Source organism: Aythya ferina (genome assembly GCF_964211825.1).
Source record: "Aythya ferina genome assembly, chromosome: Z".
NCBI classification, from domain to species: Eukaryota; Metazoa; Chordata; class Aves; order Anseriformes; family Anatidae; genus Aythya; species Aythya ferina.
The window spans coordinates 33,846,675-33,867,725 of NC_140299.1; the positions used below are offsets into that span (position 1 = coordinate 33,846,675).

General features: G+C 38.3%; 1 protein-coding gene across 13 annotated transcripts in view; it reads right to left on the reverse strand.

Annotated features, from left to right (window-relative positions):
* Positions 1–21,051, reverse strand: part of MPDZ (multiple PDZ domain crumbs cell polarity complex component) — a 105,885-nt gene that overhangs the window by 77,043 nt on the left and 7,791 nt on the right. For 11 of the 13 annotated variants that reach the window (XM_084504726.1, XM_084504728.1, XM_084504736.1 and 8 more), the window contains exons 2-9: positions 20,517–20,591; positions 19,713–19,879; positions 11,010–11,231; positions 9,987–10,126; positions 7,879–8,092; positions 5,528–5,656; positions 3,321–3,524; positions 323–437 (exon numbers count right to left, since the gene is read on the reverse strand). In XM_084504726.1, the coding sequence (XP_084360852.1) occupies positions 323–437; positions 3,321–3,524; positions 5,528–5,656; positions 7,879–8,092; positions 9,987–10,126; positions 11,010–11,231; positions 19,713–19,879; positions 20,517–20,532 (1,207 nt within the window). In that variant the 5' untranslated portion in view covers positions 20,533–20,591. The remainder of the gene's footprint in view (positions 1–322; positions 438–3,320; positions 3,525–5,527; positions 5,657–7,878; positions 8,093–9,986; positions 10,127–11,009; positions 11,232–19,712; positions 19,880–20,516; positions 20,592–21,051) is intronic. The other 2 variants (XM_084504735.1, XM_084504734.1) reach the window with 2 other exon arrangements.

Sequence of the window (21,051 nt, forward strand, 5' to 3'; positions counted from 1 at the left end):
TTTAGGTTAGATGTTAGGAAGAACTTCTTCACTGAAAGGGTTGTGAGGCATTGGAACAGGCTGCCCAGGGAAGTGGTGGAGTCACCATCCCTGGAAGTCTTCAACAGACGTTTAGATGTAGAGCTTAGGGATATGGTTTAGTGGGGACTGTTAGTGTTAGGTCAGAGGTTGGACTCGATGATCTTGAGGTCTCTTCCAACCTAGAAATTCTGTGATTCTGTGAGATACTATAGCAAAACTAAATTACATGCATTCAAATTTAAAGCAACTACACCATACTACATAATAAATTGTTTAGTAGATCACAGAAATCTATCATTACCTGATGTTTTGTCTCCAATGTAACCAGCAATAGTTATTCCTAATCCCTGGATGTTTTTAGTGAGTTCTACATTAAATTTCTCCCCATCTTCACAATTATCAACAGAAGCATCCACCTAATAAGAAAAGTATAGTTAGAAAGAAAGTGTGTTGTTTTTTAAAAAAGGTCCACCACACACTTTCATGTCATTAACATTGATCTGTAAAGTTAGACATAAATTTTTTTTTTTAAAAAAAAAAGAGTACCAACTTTGCTTCTGCTCTTATTTGGTATTCAGCAGAGATATACACATAGATAACATTCCTAACTGTAAAGTAATGCAGACCATGCCTTCTCCATCCCAGTGCCCCTGAGATACTACTCTCCAGCCAATAAAGTCATGTGATGAGAGAAATGACTGGTGGAAGTTGAACAAATTTAACAATAAACATCTTGTACAGTAAGTTACACAAACCGTGCATAAATACTATTATACATACCTTACTGCCCTTCTGGTACTTCCTAAGAACCAATTTTGGACTGTTGTGTTCTTAAAAAATTATAATAATCAAAATTATATTATGTATTCTATTTGTTTTAATTCTTGTTGAATAAGTATAGCTATTTTTCCCTATGCATACCAAGCTTAAAACTTAACAAAAGCTGTTTCTACTGAGGAAATTATTTTTCTTGTTTTTGAAAGACTTAAAATTTCTTTTTTAGCAAGTAGCAATTATCCTTCCAGCTAGCTAAACAATGACAACCTTCAATAACACCTACTACAGCACTCTGAATTTCAATAACAAAGAATTTTAGGGTAAAGAATTCATTTACTTATTGTTAATGAAAATATCTATTACAGGAGGATACATATTAAATTCCCATTTTAACAATATTGCTTTTGTATTAACAGAAAAAATAATCAACACTAAAAACTTATTTTTCCAATAAATTTTAATCTTTCAGCTGTCTAAAATGTGTACTTACTAGCCAATTCCATAGCTACTACGGATACATATATGATTTCACATAGAACCATAGAATCATTTAGATTGGAACATAAAAACCTTCAATTGCATTGTATTTATATGGACATCAGTACTTACACACGTATTTGAAATGAGCATTTATAAATATAGTATAAATCTGTGATGAAATTGCTATACTCTGTTTTTTTTTCTGCTTCTTCTACATGACAAAAAAACAACAGCTAATATCTGTAAAGTGCCAATATGGAAACCAAGCAGATATCATCTAAACCCACATTGACTATTTGAGTAAAATAAAAGCTATTTGAGAAAAAAAAAAAAAAAAAAAAAAGTGCGGGTGGGGAGAGAAAGAATACTTCAAGGGAGCTACAATGCTAAAAATCTGCTCCAATTTCAGTAACATCATCACTTTTTACAGGAAATATATCTACATTGAACAGGATGAGAAATGCCAATTTTGGAGAAGCATTCTGCTCTTACTGACTGTCAAGGGCCTCACATATTCTTTAGCCACCATATATTTTCTAGAAAGAAAACAGACAAACAAAGCTGTAACAGTCATCATCTTCACTCGATTCATGTTTAACACCCAAATCCATATTACGGAGGTTGCAGTATCATTAACTGAATGTTCACTCCATGAATGAGACTTTGTGCAGGCAAACATAGTTTAAAAACAGTGTGCCTTCTGCCAGAAGTGGCATACGAGTGACAGGGTATTTTTAAACAACGGAAATGAAAAGGAAGGTGGCAAAAAAAAGACAGTTTTTGCTTCTTTTGGGCTTTGAAGTTTTTTCTTGTTACTAGGAATTCCACAATCCTGCAACTGGCCCTTAAAATCTCATCACATAACCTCAGAAAGGCAAACAAAATACACACAGACAAATTATCATATTCAGCTTTCCTTCAGAAATTGCTACATCACAGGTCATGCACTGATCCTTTTATCTGAAATATAGGCAGGGTCTCATGCCTCAGTACTGTAGAGACACAAAACCACCACTCTCTCCTCTCAGATACTCAGAAAAGACTCAGTGTGCATGTTAACAGTAACTTTCTTAGTTAGCCTGATAAACACAACAGATGGGATGAACACATCTGTTTCTTTCCCACATATACCACTACAAGGAACAAAGGCAAAACACTGGTAATCATGCAAGAAATTGTTAAAGGCTTCTTATTAGGGATATACCTGAAATGCACTTCGTAGAATACGTCTAGAAAAAACAACAGGAAAAAGAAAATGAAAAATTCTTTGCAATGCATAAATGTTATCTACTTGTAGGCCCCAAAGCATACGACACAATACTACTGTTCCTTACTTCCCTGAAAACAGGCTTTGCAGCAAATGCGGGAATGACCTATATCATTGAGGTTCTGAGGGGACAAAGCTAATGCTGAGAGCTGTAGCTGGGAGTTGTAGAGGAGTCATAGCTAGTCTGAGGAGTAACACTACAGAGTATAATCATCAGCAAGGGAATAACGGTAGCAGCTGGTTTTCTTTGGAAAATGACTAGTAAATGAGCAATGTCGGGTGATGCAGGAAAGAGGCAGCTTCTGTGTGGTGGCTGGCACAGAGAAGAACTGTCTGATGGACGGCTGCAATGATATAGAAATAAGTGCTCCTGGAGAGTAAAAGGGTAAGTGGACAGAGAAATGCTGAAGAAACAGCATGCTATGTCTCAAGAAAATATTACACGGACTCTGCTATTCCTGAAGTATCACTGCATAATTATAAGCAAGTCAAAGGGTAAATCAACCCAGACGTATGACCTTAATAACTTCTAATCCCAAGCCCAGATCCCAGAAGACCTCAAGCATGTAGCACCTTGCACTGTGGACTGACAGCATTTAACGCCTCCCACAGTATAAGATAAAAAAAAATAACACTACTACATATGAAAATGTTGAATTCTGAGAACATAAGCATGAAAGACATTTGAACAGCTGTAAAAAGAAAATGAAGTCTAAAGTAAAAGTTTAGCAAAAGTTAAGTGTATTTATTATATATTAACTTATATATTGCTTACCTGCTTCTCTGGTGTCGAGATAGGTATTGGAGTGCCTGGTGGGACTGCTGGTGGAGGTGGCTCCTCAACAGGACCTCTTGCAATTACCAGTTTCACTCGATTTCCACACTGCCTTAGAACTTGCGCCACCTGCTCACTGCTCATTCCAGCCAAGTCAGTATCACCAATTTTCAAGATGTGGTCTCCACTACACAGTCTCCCATGCTGGAAGAAGAGTAATAATGAAAAAAATTAGTAAAATCCTGCAACTTCTTCCATAAATCATACAAATAGAAAATGACTACATGGTTTTAGTTACTTTTAATATATATGAAGTAGGTGACTTTTTTTGAATGCCACATCAATACCCTGACAGTATGGAGAAGACAAATATGTTGCCTAAGAGCATATTACTTTTACTAAAAATTTCCCCAGAAATATCCTGGACATCATTTTTTCAAGGAAAGTCACTGGGATGTGAAAAAAATACACATAGTTATGGTTACTACCTACTAATATTTAACAGCTGTATGTAGTTTAGAGAATTTCAGGTTTCATTTCCAAACACAGCTTAAAAATGTACACTCAGATTTATGCTTGTTTAAAAAATGGCCCACAAGATTAACCATAACTTCAAAATAAAATACATTTCTCTCTTAGCGTGATTCACGTAGTTATATCACCTTACACTCATATCTATTTAGGTTTACTCTCCTATTTATTTTACCAATAGAAAAGCTTCACAGAAATTTAGCCCACAGGAAAAGCATTAATGTCTGGAAAATTAATCTATCTGCTCATGGACAGGTTTGAAATGGCCTGTGATGACCAATTTCACTTCTGAGCCCTTCAGGCATGAACAAAGGCAGTCTCACGGGCTGTGTCAAGAAGCAGACACATGAGCCCAGATGCCTGTTTCAACCTCAAGTAAGTGAAGCTGATGCATCATTCTAACAGTTGTAGTGGGTTTACGTGGCAAGGTTTTGGTAGCAGGGGGCCATAGGGGTGGTTTCTGTGAGAAGGATCTAGAAGCTGCCCCATGTTTGGGAAGGGCCCCACTGCTGACCGAGCCAATAAGCAATGTTGTTTTGCGCCTCTGTGAGAGCATATTTAAGACAGGGAAAAAACGCTGCGCCACACAGCAGCTGGGAGAGTGAGAGGAGTGAGGAACAGCCTTGCAGGCACCAAGGTCAGTGAAGAAGGAGGGGGAGAGGTGCTCCAGGAGCTGGAGCAGAAGTCCCCTGCAGCCTGTGGTGAGGACCATGGTGAAGCAGGATGTCCCCCTGCAGCCCATGGAGTACCATGGTGGAACAGGGTTCCACGCTGCAGCCCGTGGAGGAGACCACGCAGGAGCACGTGGACCTGGCAGGAGCTGCTGCCCATAGGGGACCCAGGTTGGAGCAGTTTGCTCCTGAGAAATGTACCCCATGGTACGGACCCATATCTGGAGCAGTTCTGAAAGAGCTGCTGCCTGTGGGAAGCCCACGCCGGATCAGTTCATCAAGGACTGCATCCTGTGGGTGGGACCCCACAGCACAGGGGACGAGAGTGACTGAGAAGGAGCAGCAGAGAAGAAGTGCTGTAGACTGACCATAACTCCCATTCCCCCATTCCTCTGCACCGCTCGGGGGGAGGAGGTGGAAGAGGGTGGAAGAGGTGGGGGAAGGTTTTCGGTTTCTTTCCTTTGTTTCTCACTTCTCTAGCTTGTTAGTAATAAGCAATAAATCTTACTGTCTCCCTATGCCGAGTTTGTTTTGCCCATTACAATAATTACTGCATGATCTCCTTGTCCTTATCTCAACCACTGAGCCCTTTTCACATATTTTCTCCCTGTTCCTCTTTGAGGAGGAGGAGTGAGAGAGCGGCTGTGGTGGAGCTCGGCTGCCCACTCGAGCGGAACCACCACAACTGTATGGGCAGAGGAGGTAAACAGACTGGTCCCTCCTTAGATCACAACAAGTATATTCATGAAAGAATTAGGAGTCTAAAGGCATCGGCACCACACAGATATAACGTAACAGTTTGGAAAAAGTCATTTGGAGCCTAACCCGACTGGTACAATAAAATGCACTCCACTAAACACTACGTTACTGAGGATAGATTTCATTACTTGCTCTCTCATTTTTATATTTAGAGGAAAAAAGCTAGCATTATTCAGCATGAATATAAAAGTAAAGTTTAACTTCACACTATACAGAATGGTAAACAGAAGGTTAAGTTGAATTTACCTGATCAGCTACCCCTCCTGGGAGGATGGTTTTAACAATCACTCCAGTTGACTTTCCTCCAACAATCCCAAATCCCAAACCTGAGCCATCATTCACCAACTCAATGGTCTCCACGTGCTGCCAGTGAACCTCAAAGGAATAAACATTACATTTGCATGTGATTAAAATAAGTACGTATGTATTAAAATAAAAGTATTTTCTCTTCTTTCTTGGGCGAGTTTTTAAATAAAGACAGGTAGACTACAGGCAGGTATGTGGGACCTTTTCAACTGTTATTATTACATGTAAGATTACATAATATTTAGTAATAAATTGCTCATCTCTAACAGCTGTACCTCCTCTTGAAAGAATCAGATGTGTGTAGAGAAGAAAGCAGAATAGAACAAAATAGAACAGTTGGAAGAGACGTTCAAAGATCATCTAGTCCAACTGCCAGACCACTTCAGGGCCAACCAGAGGTTAAAACACATTAATGAGGGTATTATCCAAATGCCTCTTGAACAACAACAGGCTTGGGGCATCAACCATCTTTCGATGAAGCCTATTCCAATGTTTGACCACCCTCACAGTGAAGATTTTATTCATAATGTCCAGTCTGAAACTTCCCTGGAGCAGCTTTGTGCCATTCCCACATACTCTGACATCAGTTAAGTGTGTTTAGCCTTTCAACCTGATTGCTGAAAGAATGTATGCAACAACCTATGATTGTCCACCTCCATGACTCATTTCAGTCAGTAAGAAAAATAGCACTTCTGGGAAATCTTGCAGAAATGTAAAATAAAATCTTCAGATGTGTACATGTTCACGCTGGCAATTATAACAAAGCACAGCAGAAAGCATAAACCCCATTCAGAGGTTGAGACTGAAAGCAGCATTAGACATTGTGAGCTATACATTAGCAGAAGTGTAATGAACAACAGTTTCTGCATTGTCTGATGTCAACAGCATTGGAATGAAATAACTTTGACTATAGGCTTCATTTTTGTGGCAGACATAACTGCTCTAAAAGAAAGACAAATAGTAGTTCATATGGTAAAGTACTGAGCAGATGACTAGAGTTTTCATGATATTGTTTAGTGTAAGAACAAATCACATCATAAACTCGTCTAAAATTTAAAACCACAGTTGGTACTCCACCAGGCAGGACCTCAAAAATAAGTCACTAGTTTGGAGTAAATCAAGGTGCTGCAAATTTAAAGCCCTGTAGTATTTGTTTGGGTATCCACAGTCTTAACATAAACCAAGGACAATAAAGCAATGCCCTAAGGAAAAAGAATGCCTTAAGATAAGCTGCTTTCCACCAGCAACTGAAAGCTTAATGAACAAGACAAATAGAAAAGATATGCATAAGAAAAAACAGAAGGACCTAGGACAGGTTTAAAAGGAACATTTTTTTCGAGAGGCAGATGCTGTTCAGAAAATACAGAGGTAGTGACATAAAGAAAATAAGTATGTAACAGGAAAATTGCAAGAATGTAGGCCTTTTCTATGTGCTGACAGGGAAGGTTAAGCTCATCAGCAACATCTCCGTAAAAATGATTTCAGAATTACTATTTTCTTATGTCACCAAATGTTTTACGTTAATGGATAAAATGAACACTAAAATGGTTTCTTTTTTCCAGGCTGATCATTCCATATACCGCCAACTTTAGACCACCCTGAAGAAGAGACAGATAACTGAACAATGAAACACACAGGAACCAAAGATAGGTTGTATAACCCCAGGGGAAGCAAAAACGTATCAGCCATTACATGAGGAAGACACCAGGAAGAGAAAAGCGTGCATAATATTACCATGCTTCTGAGCTAACTTCTCTTCAACTAGCTGTGCAAAAGCTTTCAAAAGAAAGAAAATGTAGCAGAACTGCTTTCTATAGGTCCTATAGTGCATACCCAGGCATGGCATTTGGATGGCTCCCTGTTGCTTTATGTGAGAGTAACTGCTAAAAAGACAACTGAGGAGTAAACAGAGAAGCACCCTTTCAGCTGGTAGTGCAAATCAGACTGTAATTCCTCAAAAATGTCTGCACACACAAGCAGAAGTAAAGAAAGAAAAAGATCCTGTTTACTACTAACTCAAAATTGAGCTTTACAATGTAAGACAAATAGGTTCTATTTGCACTGGTGGACAGAGTTTGGTGATGGGAAGAATGAATATGGCCAACATCGAGATACAAGCAGCAAGGCTTAATATTTTCTACTCTTTGTATGGGACAAAGTGAAACAAATATGTGGAAGAAAAATCTCTAGAACTGTGAAGGAAATATACATACAAGTTACAAAAAGTGTCTCAATACAGAAAGCACACACATGCCCAAAACGGAATAAACATACGTTTGGGGTATACTCACCGGGTTGGAATGGGCTGAAACTGTGCTAGCAGCAGAAGGAGACCGGGAAACTACAGGACTTATGAGCTGAGGGAAACTGCCTCTGGCCACGACTAGCTGGACGTTATCTTTTGCTTTCTGTAGGATGCTGATAGCCTGTTGATGTGTAATTGTCTGATCAAGGGCTTGTCCATTAATAGCAAGGATTTGATCTGCTTCCTTCAGCTTTCCATCTCTGTCACATATGTATAAACAGGGAAGGGGGATGACAAAAACAAAAAAATCAAGAGAGTGTTGCCAGAGAAATTACAGTATTTTGACAATTTTCCAATACTTTTAATATCCTGCTCTGTATTCACCCACTTTTTAATCTTTCCCTGCAGTTTTGCTGAAAGGAGCTGATGTGGCACCCTGATGATTGCTTCCTTTGAAGCTAATCCTACTGCCACTCTCCCCTGGCTGCTACCCCCTAGCTAGCCTTCTTCTCCGTGTACCCCCATCTGAGACTAAGCACATTAGGCCTCAGTCATTCCCAACCATAACCAACCATAGCCTGGGAACTTATGTTTATTCTTGACTTTGAGTCTCTTGCTTAACAGACCAAGTGCTTTATTTTGTTCAGTGCGCCCATTCTGAATATTTATTGAACTGAAGAATGGAACACATTTCCATCAAGATGTTATGGAAACTAATTTTGCTTTGCACAACCCCCCCCCCACCTCCTTTTGGGGGGGGTGGGGGTAAGCTGAGAGAGAAACAGAAAGAAAATGATACAAAAGATCCCTTTTAAATGAGAAAAAAAAATAAGGTTTGAATAAATTACAGAATAACACTTCACTTCCTGACAAAGGAAACACTGCTGTAGAATTACATACTGAGCCTTTCCCCAGACCTACTTCAAAGGAACTGTATGAAGCCTAAACAGACAAGTTATCCTCTACCTTTTCCACCCTTCTATTACTTCCACAACAAACCAGCAAGAACTCTGAAGTCATGCCTTTAGTATCCCGAAGTGGCAGTGCTTTACAAAGCAAACAGCAGCAACAAAAATAAGGCTCCCTATTATATCAGCTTCTACACCTGTAGTGTAGAAGCCAAGGTACTCAGTATCTTTCAGGAAAAACACTATTTTGCCTTAACCAATAATATTTTACTTGTGAACTTGAACTGTTTTTCAGAGTGCTTTGGAAGATTTATTATTGCTGGGCCCTTTCTGATATATGAGTCCTGTAACAGTTGTTGAATAGTTCTCTTCTTGCCAGCAAGTCAGGCAGGACTTGATTCACTGAAGATAGGTCTCAACTCCTTGGAATATGAGGAGCAAAAGTCACTTGGAAGGGAGTGGGGGGCTAAGGGGAAATGAGGAGAAGGGAAAAGAGGGATTTAGGCAATTTAAAAAAATACTGTAATGACATATAGCAGCAAAATGATCCAGCCATCCCCCATGACATGCAGAGTACACCACGAAGCACCTCTAACCAGGATCCCAATCAGCAAATCTGAACGGAGTGATATACCCCACTGAGTCTGCCATGAACCAGTATCGCTGCCATTCACCAATGAGTTTGATCACTAGGAATCAGTGGAATCAGGACTAAAGTCTAAACCATACTGTCAACAAGCTATTGTTATCACCGAGTTTCTGATAACACCAAGTACTTCTTTTTAATAGTCCACAGACTTCAGGTCAAGCCTCGCTTGAGTTAAAAGATAGATTTCTTACACGTGTATAACAGAGCCCTACTCCACAACCAACCCTTTTAATTGCAATGGATTTCTTAGGATAAAGTTATTTTTTCAGTGTAATCAAGGATGCCAACACCTGTATTTTAGTTTTTAAAGCCATGACATAGAACTGTAGCCTCTCTTTTTTCCCTGTTGAAAGGGAGAGACTACAAGAAAACCACAAAGAAATTACTTCTGAGTAAAATTCAAGCACAAATCATACAGCACTCTATTCCAAAATTATAAAAGCTGCTCTCATGAGTTATTTTAAACCTGGTAGGACACATGGCATATAATAAAAGCAAAGAACACTCTTGTACGACAAATACAATAGCAATAACACCACTAAATCACAGCGTCATGTTAACACTTGGTACAGAAAAATATTCCAGTAGTATTCTTACCGATGTGCCACACTTCCCTCCTGGATTTCTTGCACAAATATTCCCAGTTCTCCCCTGTTTTCACTCTTGAGTCCCACAACACTGAAGCCCAGACCACCACTTACAGGTTTAATTAGCTCAATTGTCTCAACAAGACGACCCTGTTTGGCAGAAGAAAAGTGGATGAATATTAAAAATGTCAAAAAGCAGCTTTAATGAGTGTGGTAAACAGCTTGGTAAATAAGTTTCGAACTTTATTTCTAGAGCTGTGCAAGGCTACACAAGCTGATAACTGAAATATAGTTCTTCAGTGCTCCTTTCTAGCTATCATATAGAAAGCTAGCAATTACAAAAGATTTGAGAGACAAAGGTTCCTTAGATCAGAAGAGGAAAACCAGAAAAAAATCAGCTAAATGAGTGCAGGATCATTAGTGACAAGACTAAGATACAAAGGTCTACAAAGTTGGCCTGTACCCTCTGAAATTTTGATGCCAAAAAGAAATGAGGATGAATTTCAAAAAGAGGAAAAAGTAGAACTGTGCAAAAGTGTTTCCAGAAGAACAGCTGAGGACTTCCTATAGCAAGCTCTATTAAAGGTTAATTAGAAAAATGCTAAAATACATGCCTGTCTATTCTCAGCCCCAGCCACTGAAGGGACTCAAACACTACTTTTGTCTACCACAGAAAAGTAGTAAGATTACAGAACAATGCACATTAAACCCAAAAATGAATTTTTTGTCTTATTTCCAATGAAGCAGCACACCTAGGCTTCATAAATGATGTAGACAAAAACATGCTTTGACAAAGCATCTTCTGCATGCACACATCAGTCCTGCAATGAGCCCAGAAAGATAATGGCATGCAGATCTATGAGTGTCACACTGCCCAACTAAAGACAGTATCAGCAGCAACAACATCAAGGATAGTTTTCCAATCCTGCTTTCTCATTACTAGTTGTTCCTCACATGAAGAGATTATCTTAGTTTTTTACAGCAAGTATGCTATTGTTTGCCACATTTTAGGGTCAACAGAAGACATGTTTACCTGGGACATATTTCTGACCAGCTGCTCAAAGTCATCGCTAGAGGATTTCCCATTAATCTGAGGAGTGATGGATCTCATTGATGCTTCTAGCACGTTAGCTGGGCTGCCGTTCTGCTGAGCCAACAAACATGACTCATTATGTGGTAAGGACCCCGCATTCACACCATGGTAGAGAAGCTGGGGCAATTCACCAGTGGAATGTATGGAAGGAGTGATATTTACCTGAAAGAGATTGATAACAACACAGATTTATTCACATACCAGAGATACTCCTGCTTACCACAAAGCACAATGAATAGGTGCTAGCTTGTTAAAAATATTTAAAATCACAATTTGCAATTTTAGAACAACAATTTAAAAAGATAAATTATCCTTAGTATTTATAGTTGACAAGTTGTGAATTATGAGCTAAAACATGAAATAAATTTATGAAAATAATCTAAAATTATTTTGCACACTCTCCCTAAAATTCTTTTGTTCACATCAGCATAGCAGCTTGAATAACTCAAATCACTGTAGTGGTAAACAAGTCTGAACAAGCTTTTTCTATACTGCCAGGTTTTTAAAAATCAAATTGTTCAATTATTTTACAAGGAAGAAAAGTATGCGCATTTTGATAAAAAAAAAAAAAAAAAAAAAAAAAAAAAAAAAAAAAAAAAAAGAAAGAAACCTCACCTACTATGCAGGAAACAATGGTCCAAATAAAATTTATGCCAGTCAGGTTTTCTGCACTGTTATACACTGAGGCTGCCACTGTGACACCCTACATGAGCTACAATTATATACAAAATTACTGAGCAACTCTAAAATCACCAGGCCGATCTGAAAGCTGCAGTTGTACCTTTACACAGACAGCTGTGACAATACCTTTCTCTTAGAGAAGAAAAGAAAATAAGAGAAGTCCCCATCTTGCCCAGACAGAGTAAATTACCCACTTTCAAGCAGGTCTTGGCTGACCAATCTAATGCATGGCTGGGGGTGGGAGAATGGAGACATCACTTCACACAAATGAATGTACAATGCTCAGGAGAAGCAGCCCTCAGCTGCCTCTTATCCCACTCGCCTGATGGTTGTCCGTCAGCATGCACTTTTTTACTCCAGACCCATCTGTGTCACACTTGCCTGGCATGCTGACCTCTACTCAGGACCACAATACCCTGTCCTCAAATACTTTTAATAGTTTCACAGTGCAAAAATTGCAGCAGTCTCTACCACAACAGACATTGTTTCCCCTTCTTCAAAGCCTTATTTTTATATATCAAGCATCAACAAAATTTCCTTAATCTGGGAACTTATTCTAAAATGGCTACTGTGCCAGCCAGTCTTAACTATTTAAACAGGCTACCCCTTTCAAATTTATCTTATCATTCTCCTAACAGCCCAGACACAACAAAAAAAAAGTCAGTACCGTTCTCCATCACACAATTCCTTCTCATCCAAGTGCTTTAGGAAAATATAATAGAACAAATGTCATTTGCTGAATACCCTATCCGCCTGGAAAGTTCAACAAGTTACAGAAGAATTAATACAAGGCAGCACTAGAAAGAAAAGCCCTCAATAACACTTAGCCTGCTCTGCCATAACAAAATGGGAAAGAAGAAAAACATGATGTTTATCACAAGCATTAATCAGTCATGGATACATGTTCATTTTCTAAATCACTCTGCTCATAGCATAAAATAGCACTTAACTGCCCTTCCTGCTGAAGGTTATCATCCTCAGAACTTGCTTGGTGAAAGGAGTCACAAAAGAACTCCGGCAAAGCCAGCAAGGTTAGCCTAGACAAGGAACAGCACAGTATGACCAAAACCAACTGCCACATACAGTGGTGAGAATTCATAAAACCGCTTTGATGCAACCTTTGGAGTGATAACCTCAAACTAAGTAGGCAAGGCTCAGCAGTTGTGAGTGGTAATGACTCCAGCCAACGTGATTAAACTTGGAGAAAAAAAATGTATTAAATGCTTTACATTTCATTTAGCACCTTTCTCAACACAACACTATTTCATCTTGGGACCCTTTTAATATGGCATGAACTTAAGTTTCATCAGTCAGGATGGCAGGAAGGGGAAGGGTCACTGGCTTTATCATTAGTCCTAAGAAACCCTAGCGTCTGTGAAAACTGCCTTTGAATGGTGTGCATAGTCATAAGACAAAAGAACAAAAAGAAATAAAATTATAATTATGCTAGGAGCAAAATTTGAGACTATAAATAAAGCTAGAACCCCTCTGCTTTAGAACAGGAAGAGCCATGCAGGCTAAAACAAACGAACAAAAAGGGTAAGAAATAGAATATTATGGCATAGGAGCTTGCTGAAGCTGAGGAATTGCTGCCGTGCCCACCTCACTGTCTGAAACCCTACCTTTCTTCATTAATTTCACTTTGAATCTCTCCATATTATCATATGATATGTGAACTATTATCATCAAGAGAATCCCAGCCTGTGAAACCTCTCACCATATAGAGCAGCATTGTCCTCCCTGTAGCAGGAACATTCCTTTACACACACAAATATAGGAAGCAATATAAAACTCTGGAAAAATCATGCCGTGCACAAAAAAAAATGAGATCAAGCAAAGCACAGTACTCCTAAGGCATGGCACTTTTACAATGGTATGAATAATGTAAATAACGTTTATATCTTGGTATTGTCTTGCTCAAACACAGAATAAAGCACTTATTTTTCTGTATGCAAAAACAGCAAATAGAAAAATGGAGCTACATCTCAAAAATAAAAGGCTATTGAGTACAACACATTCCCTTTACTGTGAATTGTATAATATATGTTTCCTATGAATCTAGAGTTCTTCTCATGCATTGAGCATCCAGTACAGCACAGCCATCAGTATATAGAGGAGCTCTGTGCACATCCTGCAGAAAGTTCTGTGAACATTCTGATAGAACTGCATAGCAAAGTATTGCTTTAGGAAGGTCATTTCACTGTTGGCAATGCTCAAACAACAGACCACAACGGACACATTAACTTCCACCTGACCGTATTACTAGTATCACCATTTTCTTCTCTAGATAAGTTTGAAGTTCTTAAATGTGTGTTTTTCATTAAAATATGGCATTTTCCTTCGGAATTTATTTTTTCCTCTTTGTTAGAAAACTCTCACATCTACTTGCTAGAAAAAAATGTAGCAACAGGCCACAGATTCATGTTTTAGCATCACATTGTATGTTTTCACAGACCAAATCCTGTTCAAACTGAAAATACGGACCTACCTTGTCAGCCTGGCACCTTGTCCTTTCTGTACATTTCTGTGAGCTACGTGGTACACTGCTGCAAAGGTGTGGGAACCGACTGAACCCCTGTATTCATTCTGCCTTCCAAACTAGTGTTGAGATGGAAATTGTTCAGGATTTTCTAAGACATTTTTCCATAAATGCTTATTAACTCTATTACTTTAAAGACACTGGATAGTCTTTATTTGCATGACGGTTAATGTATCACTGAAAAGAAGAGCTGCACACTATATAAAACATGGAAAGTTAAAAAGCACATCCAATTAATATCAGTTTAAATAAAGCTTTGAAAAAGTTCATCTCAAACCTTCAGTAATACCTAGAAATAATACCTACATTAAAGAATACCTACAATGCAGTATCAAACACTACCTCTTCTCTAACAATTGATAGTAACACTTCATTTTAATCATTTTCTTTTTAAATAAACAGTTACATGTTCAATAGAGGATGTGCTTAACATGGGAAACCTACCTCACATAACGTGGCTTCTGCTTCTGGCTTGTGATGAGAAGTCTAAGAAAATCTACCAAACTGTTAACAGAATGAAGTTCTGCATACATGTGTGTGTAAAAAACCTTGTATTTAATAATTTGTCTACCCTTCTCTCCTGAAACACACCCACGCACACTTTAAAATAATTTCTATTTGAAAATGACATTTACAATGTCCCTAAAGATAGAATATTAGAATCCCCACACAAACTAAGAACAGGAACATCATGATTCTCTCTTCACTCCACCTCTTCAAATACAAGCTTACAGCATGTAAAAATTCAGGAGAACTGGTGTATGTCATTGTTAATCACAGAAGTATATGTCATTTCTGGAGGTGCAATAAGTCACAAGTAGAAATCTTAGGAAGATGATGGTCTTGTCGTTTCAAGAAATAGTTTCCATAGCATATGAGTCGTAATACTTTGCAATAATAAAATAATAATAAAATCACTATACTATACTACTTCTGTATTGAGAAGTTCCTTTATAGCAATGTGTTTATTTAAGTAATGTATGAAAGAACGTTGCTTTGTTTTATAATTTGGCTTATGGTAATTGTCCTTGATTGGCCTCTTTCTTACTTTACACAACATCAACAATATATGGACATAATTTGGCATAAGAGGAAAAGAAAATTCACAAATACCATTGAGCATGATAAAACCTACACTACAGTTGCGCAGATAGATGCTAAATGCATTCAGACAGCACTTATATTTGGTTGTTCAAAATGTCTTTGATAAAAAAAAAAAAAAGTAATGTCTGTGAGCATATCAGCATTTAAAGCAATGCAATAATCACTGCTAGGTCTCAGCTGTCAAAAGAACAAATTCCTGGTGTTTCTACTTTTTAAAGTCCCCAGCCTCAGAGACCGCATGCAACATAAGGCAGTATTTCAACCAGTATGAAAGTGTGCTGTGTAGCAAATGTGGCAGTAGGAGCAACAGTGGTAACAGAAGTGGTGAAGCACAAGTCAGCCGCACAGTAGGCCTGCATGGGAGGTCACAGGCAAGGATCAGCTGCCAGGCTCCATGCAGGAGCCTCCCTGCCTGCTCCAAATTCCTCTCCAAAAGAGAAGGCAGCACACACAAAAACACTGTGAGGGCAGCACGGAAATCTCCTCCCAAGTCTCCTCTGGAACAAGCAGCAGCTATTCATAAGGCACCCTGCTCCCTGGTAATGCTTCAAAGCAATTCTGGTAAATGCTCCTTCACCTCCCTGAGAAAGGGCTCCGTCCTCGGGAGGTACAGAGCAGATACCAAATTAGCTTTTCATATGAGTGTATGAACTACTTTGTTTCAAATAACAGAACAAATGGCGCAGTTGTAGGAAGGAGCTCAGAATAATAACTAGAAGTCCTTGTATGCTGTGCAAATCACAGCGCTAAGCGACCATTCACAGGCACTATGAAAGATGCAGTTTCTCCATCTTGCTCATTTCCTAAATTTGTCTTGCAGTGCTGGGCACCCAGCTATCACATGCAAATTAGTAGGTGGCTGCACTGCAGGCAGAATTCTTCCTTTACTGAATTATTGTGTATAAAAAACTATGACTGAGCTCACAAAGAAAAAAAAAATCTTTTTTAGAGGAATGTAGCCTAGCCAAGGAAAGGATTTTTTGTTCTGGTAAAACACTGAGCTGAGTGAAGGAGGGAGGTGGAAGAGAGGCAGAGTAGATAAGTGAGAGGCAGAAAGGAATAGAATAGAGTTAGAGGTGCCATAGAAGGGCTGCCAGTGCTGTCTGGGTGTTTTCTTTAATACATTTTATATGCTAAAGAAAACATTCTTAAGAGATTCTTAACTGGAAAGTTCAAAACATCACAGTCACAGTTTTTCTTTTCTGTCACTCCTTTATCTGCAAACAAGATTGCTCTTCACAATCAGAAAGCAAGCATTCACCACGGAATAAGGATACTAAGAGGGAGAAAGAAAAAAAAAGTGTTTGCTTCAGCACTCCTCAACTCAAGGGACTGGTGAAGTCAGGATAACAATTCTCAACAAAACATTGCTTCAGTGTTCCTAGACTCAAGTTCTTAACTCTGCAATGACAGATCTGCAGCGTAAACAAAAACTGTTCGCTTATCTAAGAAAAAAACAACCTTTAGAGCACCTATCAATAGGCACCAAAGCTTCATATTTGCTGACTTCGGGACTGTGCCTCATCAATATCCATCTGAAGCAACATACTGTTCATTCCGCACAACTCCACTAAACACAAATGCAAACTCAGGAGGTTCTCGTTAAGCACACAACAACAATAGAAGAGGATCAGTTTCAATTAATATGCAGAAGCTTTAAGAAAACGGGACAGCAAATCTGAAACACCTGCTTGCATGTTGACACTTTTTCAGATCTCTGGGTGCTCAAGAGATCACTTTTCTGTCAAAAAAAAAAAACAAAAAAACAAACCAAACCAAACCAAAACAAAACATGGGAAGCTTAATATTTTAGACCATAAAAAGGTGAGAATACTCACAGGAATGCATAAAGTACTTGTATGCTAAAACTGTGTATTTACATCTTAAATCTTGATAGAACATGACTGATGTTTACAAGATTTGCCAGGACGTTTTCAAGACTCACTACACAAACAGAAGATGGTCTCACAATCAACCCTGCACCTTCCAGATACCATGCCACATGACAGAAATATATCCAACCCTCAGAAATTTTTATGTGGCCACTACAGGCCCACAAGTACGTCTCACTTAATGATCTACCTCTACTGGGATTCTTGCAACAAATCAGTTTAATTTAGAAAGTAAATTGCCATCATTGCTCCTATGCTCCCATCCTCTCCTCCAAGCCAATACTTCACTGACAGATGCCCTTCTCCTGAGAACTTTGCAGTAGTCTTCTAACTCTTCAAAAACTCATCAACTAATTAGAAACACATTAACAATTTAACAGACTGTCACACTTTACCTTGAGAAGACAGAGACCACGTTTCAACTTCAGGACAGCTTATTGTGCAGGATCAAGAGAATTTAACGATCTTAGGCTGCAATGGGTAGACTGCTACAACTAGCTCAGCACCACTTGACAAGTTTCAAAGATAGCTCTGACTGCAAGTGCTTGGGAAACAATGTGTCTCCATCCTCTGTCTGGCAGGGCTCAGCCAAAAAGCCTGGTCAATACTCACCTGCCTTGAAGTTTTCGCCAACTACTAATTTAAGAGTTCCAAGATCACAGTGCCTTTCCAGCCATCAAAATAAATAAATAAATAAATAAAACTATAGGGCGGCCTTGAACAAATTTGGGGCTTTGAAAATGCCAAGAAATCAAGAAATTTAATTTTCTAACTTGACTGCCTATTACACTTATTCTTCCCCTTGTTTCAATATTATTTATAAACATTTAAATAAAGCAAAGAGGAAACAGACTATTTCATGTTATACTGCAGGGAAGAAATGATTACGTAGAGAAAATATTGGATAATTTCTTTGAGGTCACCCAAATCCACACATGGGAACTCACATTTGCATGTGCAGGCATTCATATAAGTGCATATTAAAAAAATCACATACATGTACAAGTGGTTCCCCTGTCAGCTAGATTGGGTACTACGTATATATTGCGCTACATGCACAGAACACTGAAGCTACTGCACAGATAGACCTGCAAGGCTGGGGCTGCTGGTGAAACTATTACTTGATTTAAAAAAAAAAAATGCTCATCTGAAATAACCTATGGACTATCAGTTGCATCTCACTTAGATGACTGTATTTAGAAACAGAAGCAACCTTCAACTTCAAAACTAATGACTAGAAGTAAAAATTTCATCTGCCTTTTAAGCAAATTCCCTCTAATGTTTCAGGCACACCTTATTTTTGGACTGTATGTTTCCACTGTCATCACCACATAAGTATCCATGTATTTTTGTGTACCACTTTCCAAATAACAGAGTGAACAAATCATCAGAGCAGCATTCCTTCTATATTTTTTTAATCACTCCAATATTATCAAATCAGCACGTACCAAAAATGCAAATTTCAAAAAACACTGTCACACATGGCACAATAGGCACCACTCTAACGTAGTTCTTGATTATGTAAAATAGCATCAAGATGATCTACAAGAAACAGCAAAGGGCCAGACTCTGCCCTTCTACCATGCAGTTGTATTAGCCTCAGGAAGACAAGGACTCTTCACCAGCTACAGCCTGGCCAGAGACCAGATGCAGCTACATATTGATGATATGGTCAAAACACAGGGGCTGCTTACTCCTACTTCAGCATTTCTGCATACTAGTCACACAATCACCCATCTTGCAGAATTCAACAGGAAAAACTATTTGCAGAGCTAGATATGTAGTTTAGTTACTGAACTACATTTTATATTTAAGTTTTTATTTCCATGTCATCAGAGCAAGATGACAATAATAAATTTAATAAAAATAAGATGCCCCTTTTCTCTTCCTCACCAAAGGAAGGCATAAAAGTCATACTTTTACTTAAACTCCTGAGCAAGGAGAAAGGAGGCAGAAACTCTCACTTTTTCTTAATCTCTTACTCCAATGTCAAGAAAAATATATCTTCATCTCTTTATGAAGCCAACATTTCCACAGCTTCACTTATATATTCTCATTTTAGCAGGTTAAGATATAAGGAATCAATAGAAGGTTCATAGGAAAGAAAAAAAAAAAAAGTGAGACCACAAACAAAACATACTGCTTCCTTTTGAAGGACAGACAGAAAGCTGTACATTAACTTACTACCCAGTACCACTATTTCCCTACAGTGCACATCGTATCTTACAAGTACGTACGTAAAAAGTGCGTGCATACACTACGGGCCACGATAAAACCCAGAAAAGTCACTTGGTATATCCTCCTCGATTCTCTGAAGCTTTGGATCAGACCTTTAATTTAATGATTTCACTACACAACATGCAAAGAGATACACTTAGTTTTGCACCTTCAATTTTTCTCTTATGTCTGGGTGGTTGCTTTTCCTACCTGATCTCTCAGCTGTTGAACAGAAGTCTGAAGGTTGAGAATTTGATTAAAAAGAGGACTCTGCAGCACCGATTTTAATAAGCTCAGTTTTTCCTCATTTGCAATGTCACCTCGATCGCGTAGCTTTGCCTGTAAGCGCTCTACGGCCTGGAGAGCCCGATGCGTATCTGTAGAGATAATTCACTCCAAGTCAGTGTAAATTTAGGAACAGAGACATAGGAAGCACACAATGGATTTTAATAAATCCCTCTTCTGTTCAAACTACAGAGGACTTCAGTGGTTCAGTTCTGAACACAAAAAACATCCCAAACACGTCTTAATGAATCAGGAAGTCAGAGGCAGAGCACAAGACAGAGAGCAAAGAAAATTACACTTCTTTCCACTATAAACTGGGTTGCAAAAGTGAAAGAGCCTTCATTAAAATTCATTTACAAGAACTGTAGCAACTGTACGTAAGTGTACATAAGTGTACAGGCAACTGTAAATAAGAAGTGACACAAATATCTCTAAAAGGAAACGTTTGTCTTTTCCATATGAACTTCTAAAATTCTACTACAGACTAAAACAAAACAAGTTGAAAAAGATAAATACACTAAACAAATGATGTGTTTTCCTATGGTAAAAAAATTATGTATGTATAATTATATGGGCAAGTTTTTTGTTTTTTTTTTTTGTTTGTTTGTTTGTTTTTTACAAAACCTACCTCGGCTGTATAGAATATATGGAGTATATACCAACATCCTACATCTATTAAGCACACTTAATTTAGCTAAAAAAATACAGTGATACAAATAAAAAGATTACCAATTGTTTCCAACATTTTTTCAGCTTCTCAGCTTCTACTCCAATATGGTAAGTGGTAGCAAATACAGTATTTTCCTGCAAAATATCAGACAAGGAAAACTGTCACATTTATAGACTATTAAGTACTGAGTTCTGAACAAGAAGAAAAAAGTTTGACTTCTGAAAGCAATATACAACCTCCCAAAATAACAACCCACAAAAACTACATCTCCTTGAATAATTAGAATAACCTCATAGGTGACCACATTCTGAGTTACTTTACAGCTTAAAACCTTCCTGAAAATTGCTTTTAGGAATATACTTTGTAATATTTTTACATTTCCATATCAAAGGCTCTGTCTGTATACAGCTCCACAACATCTCCTGAATTGCTCTAATCAGAAGCTATGAATCACAGCTGTCACTGACACTTTACAGCATTTCATTGCTTTCCTTTTCAGTGATTCATAAAAGCATTACCCCTGGGTTCAGTTTTCAAGCCCTATGTTGACAATTTCAGTTGCATGAGTTGCAGCTTACCTTTTAAAGTCACTTT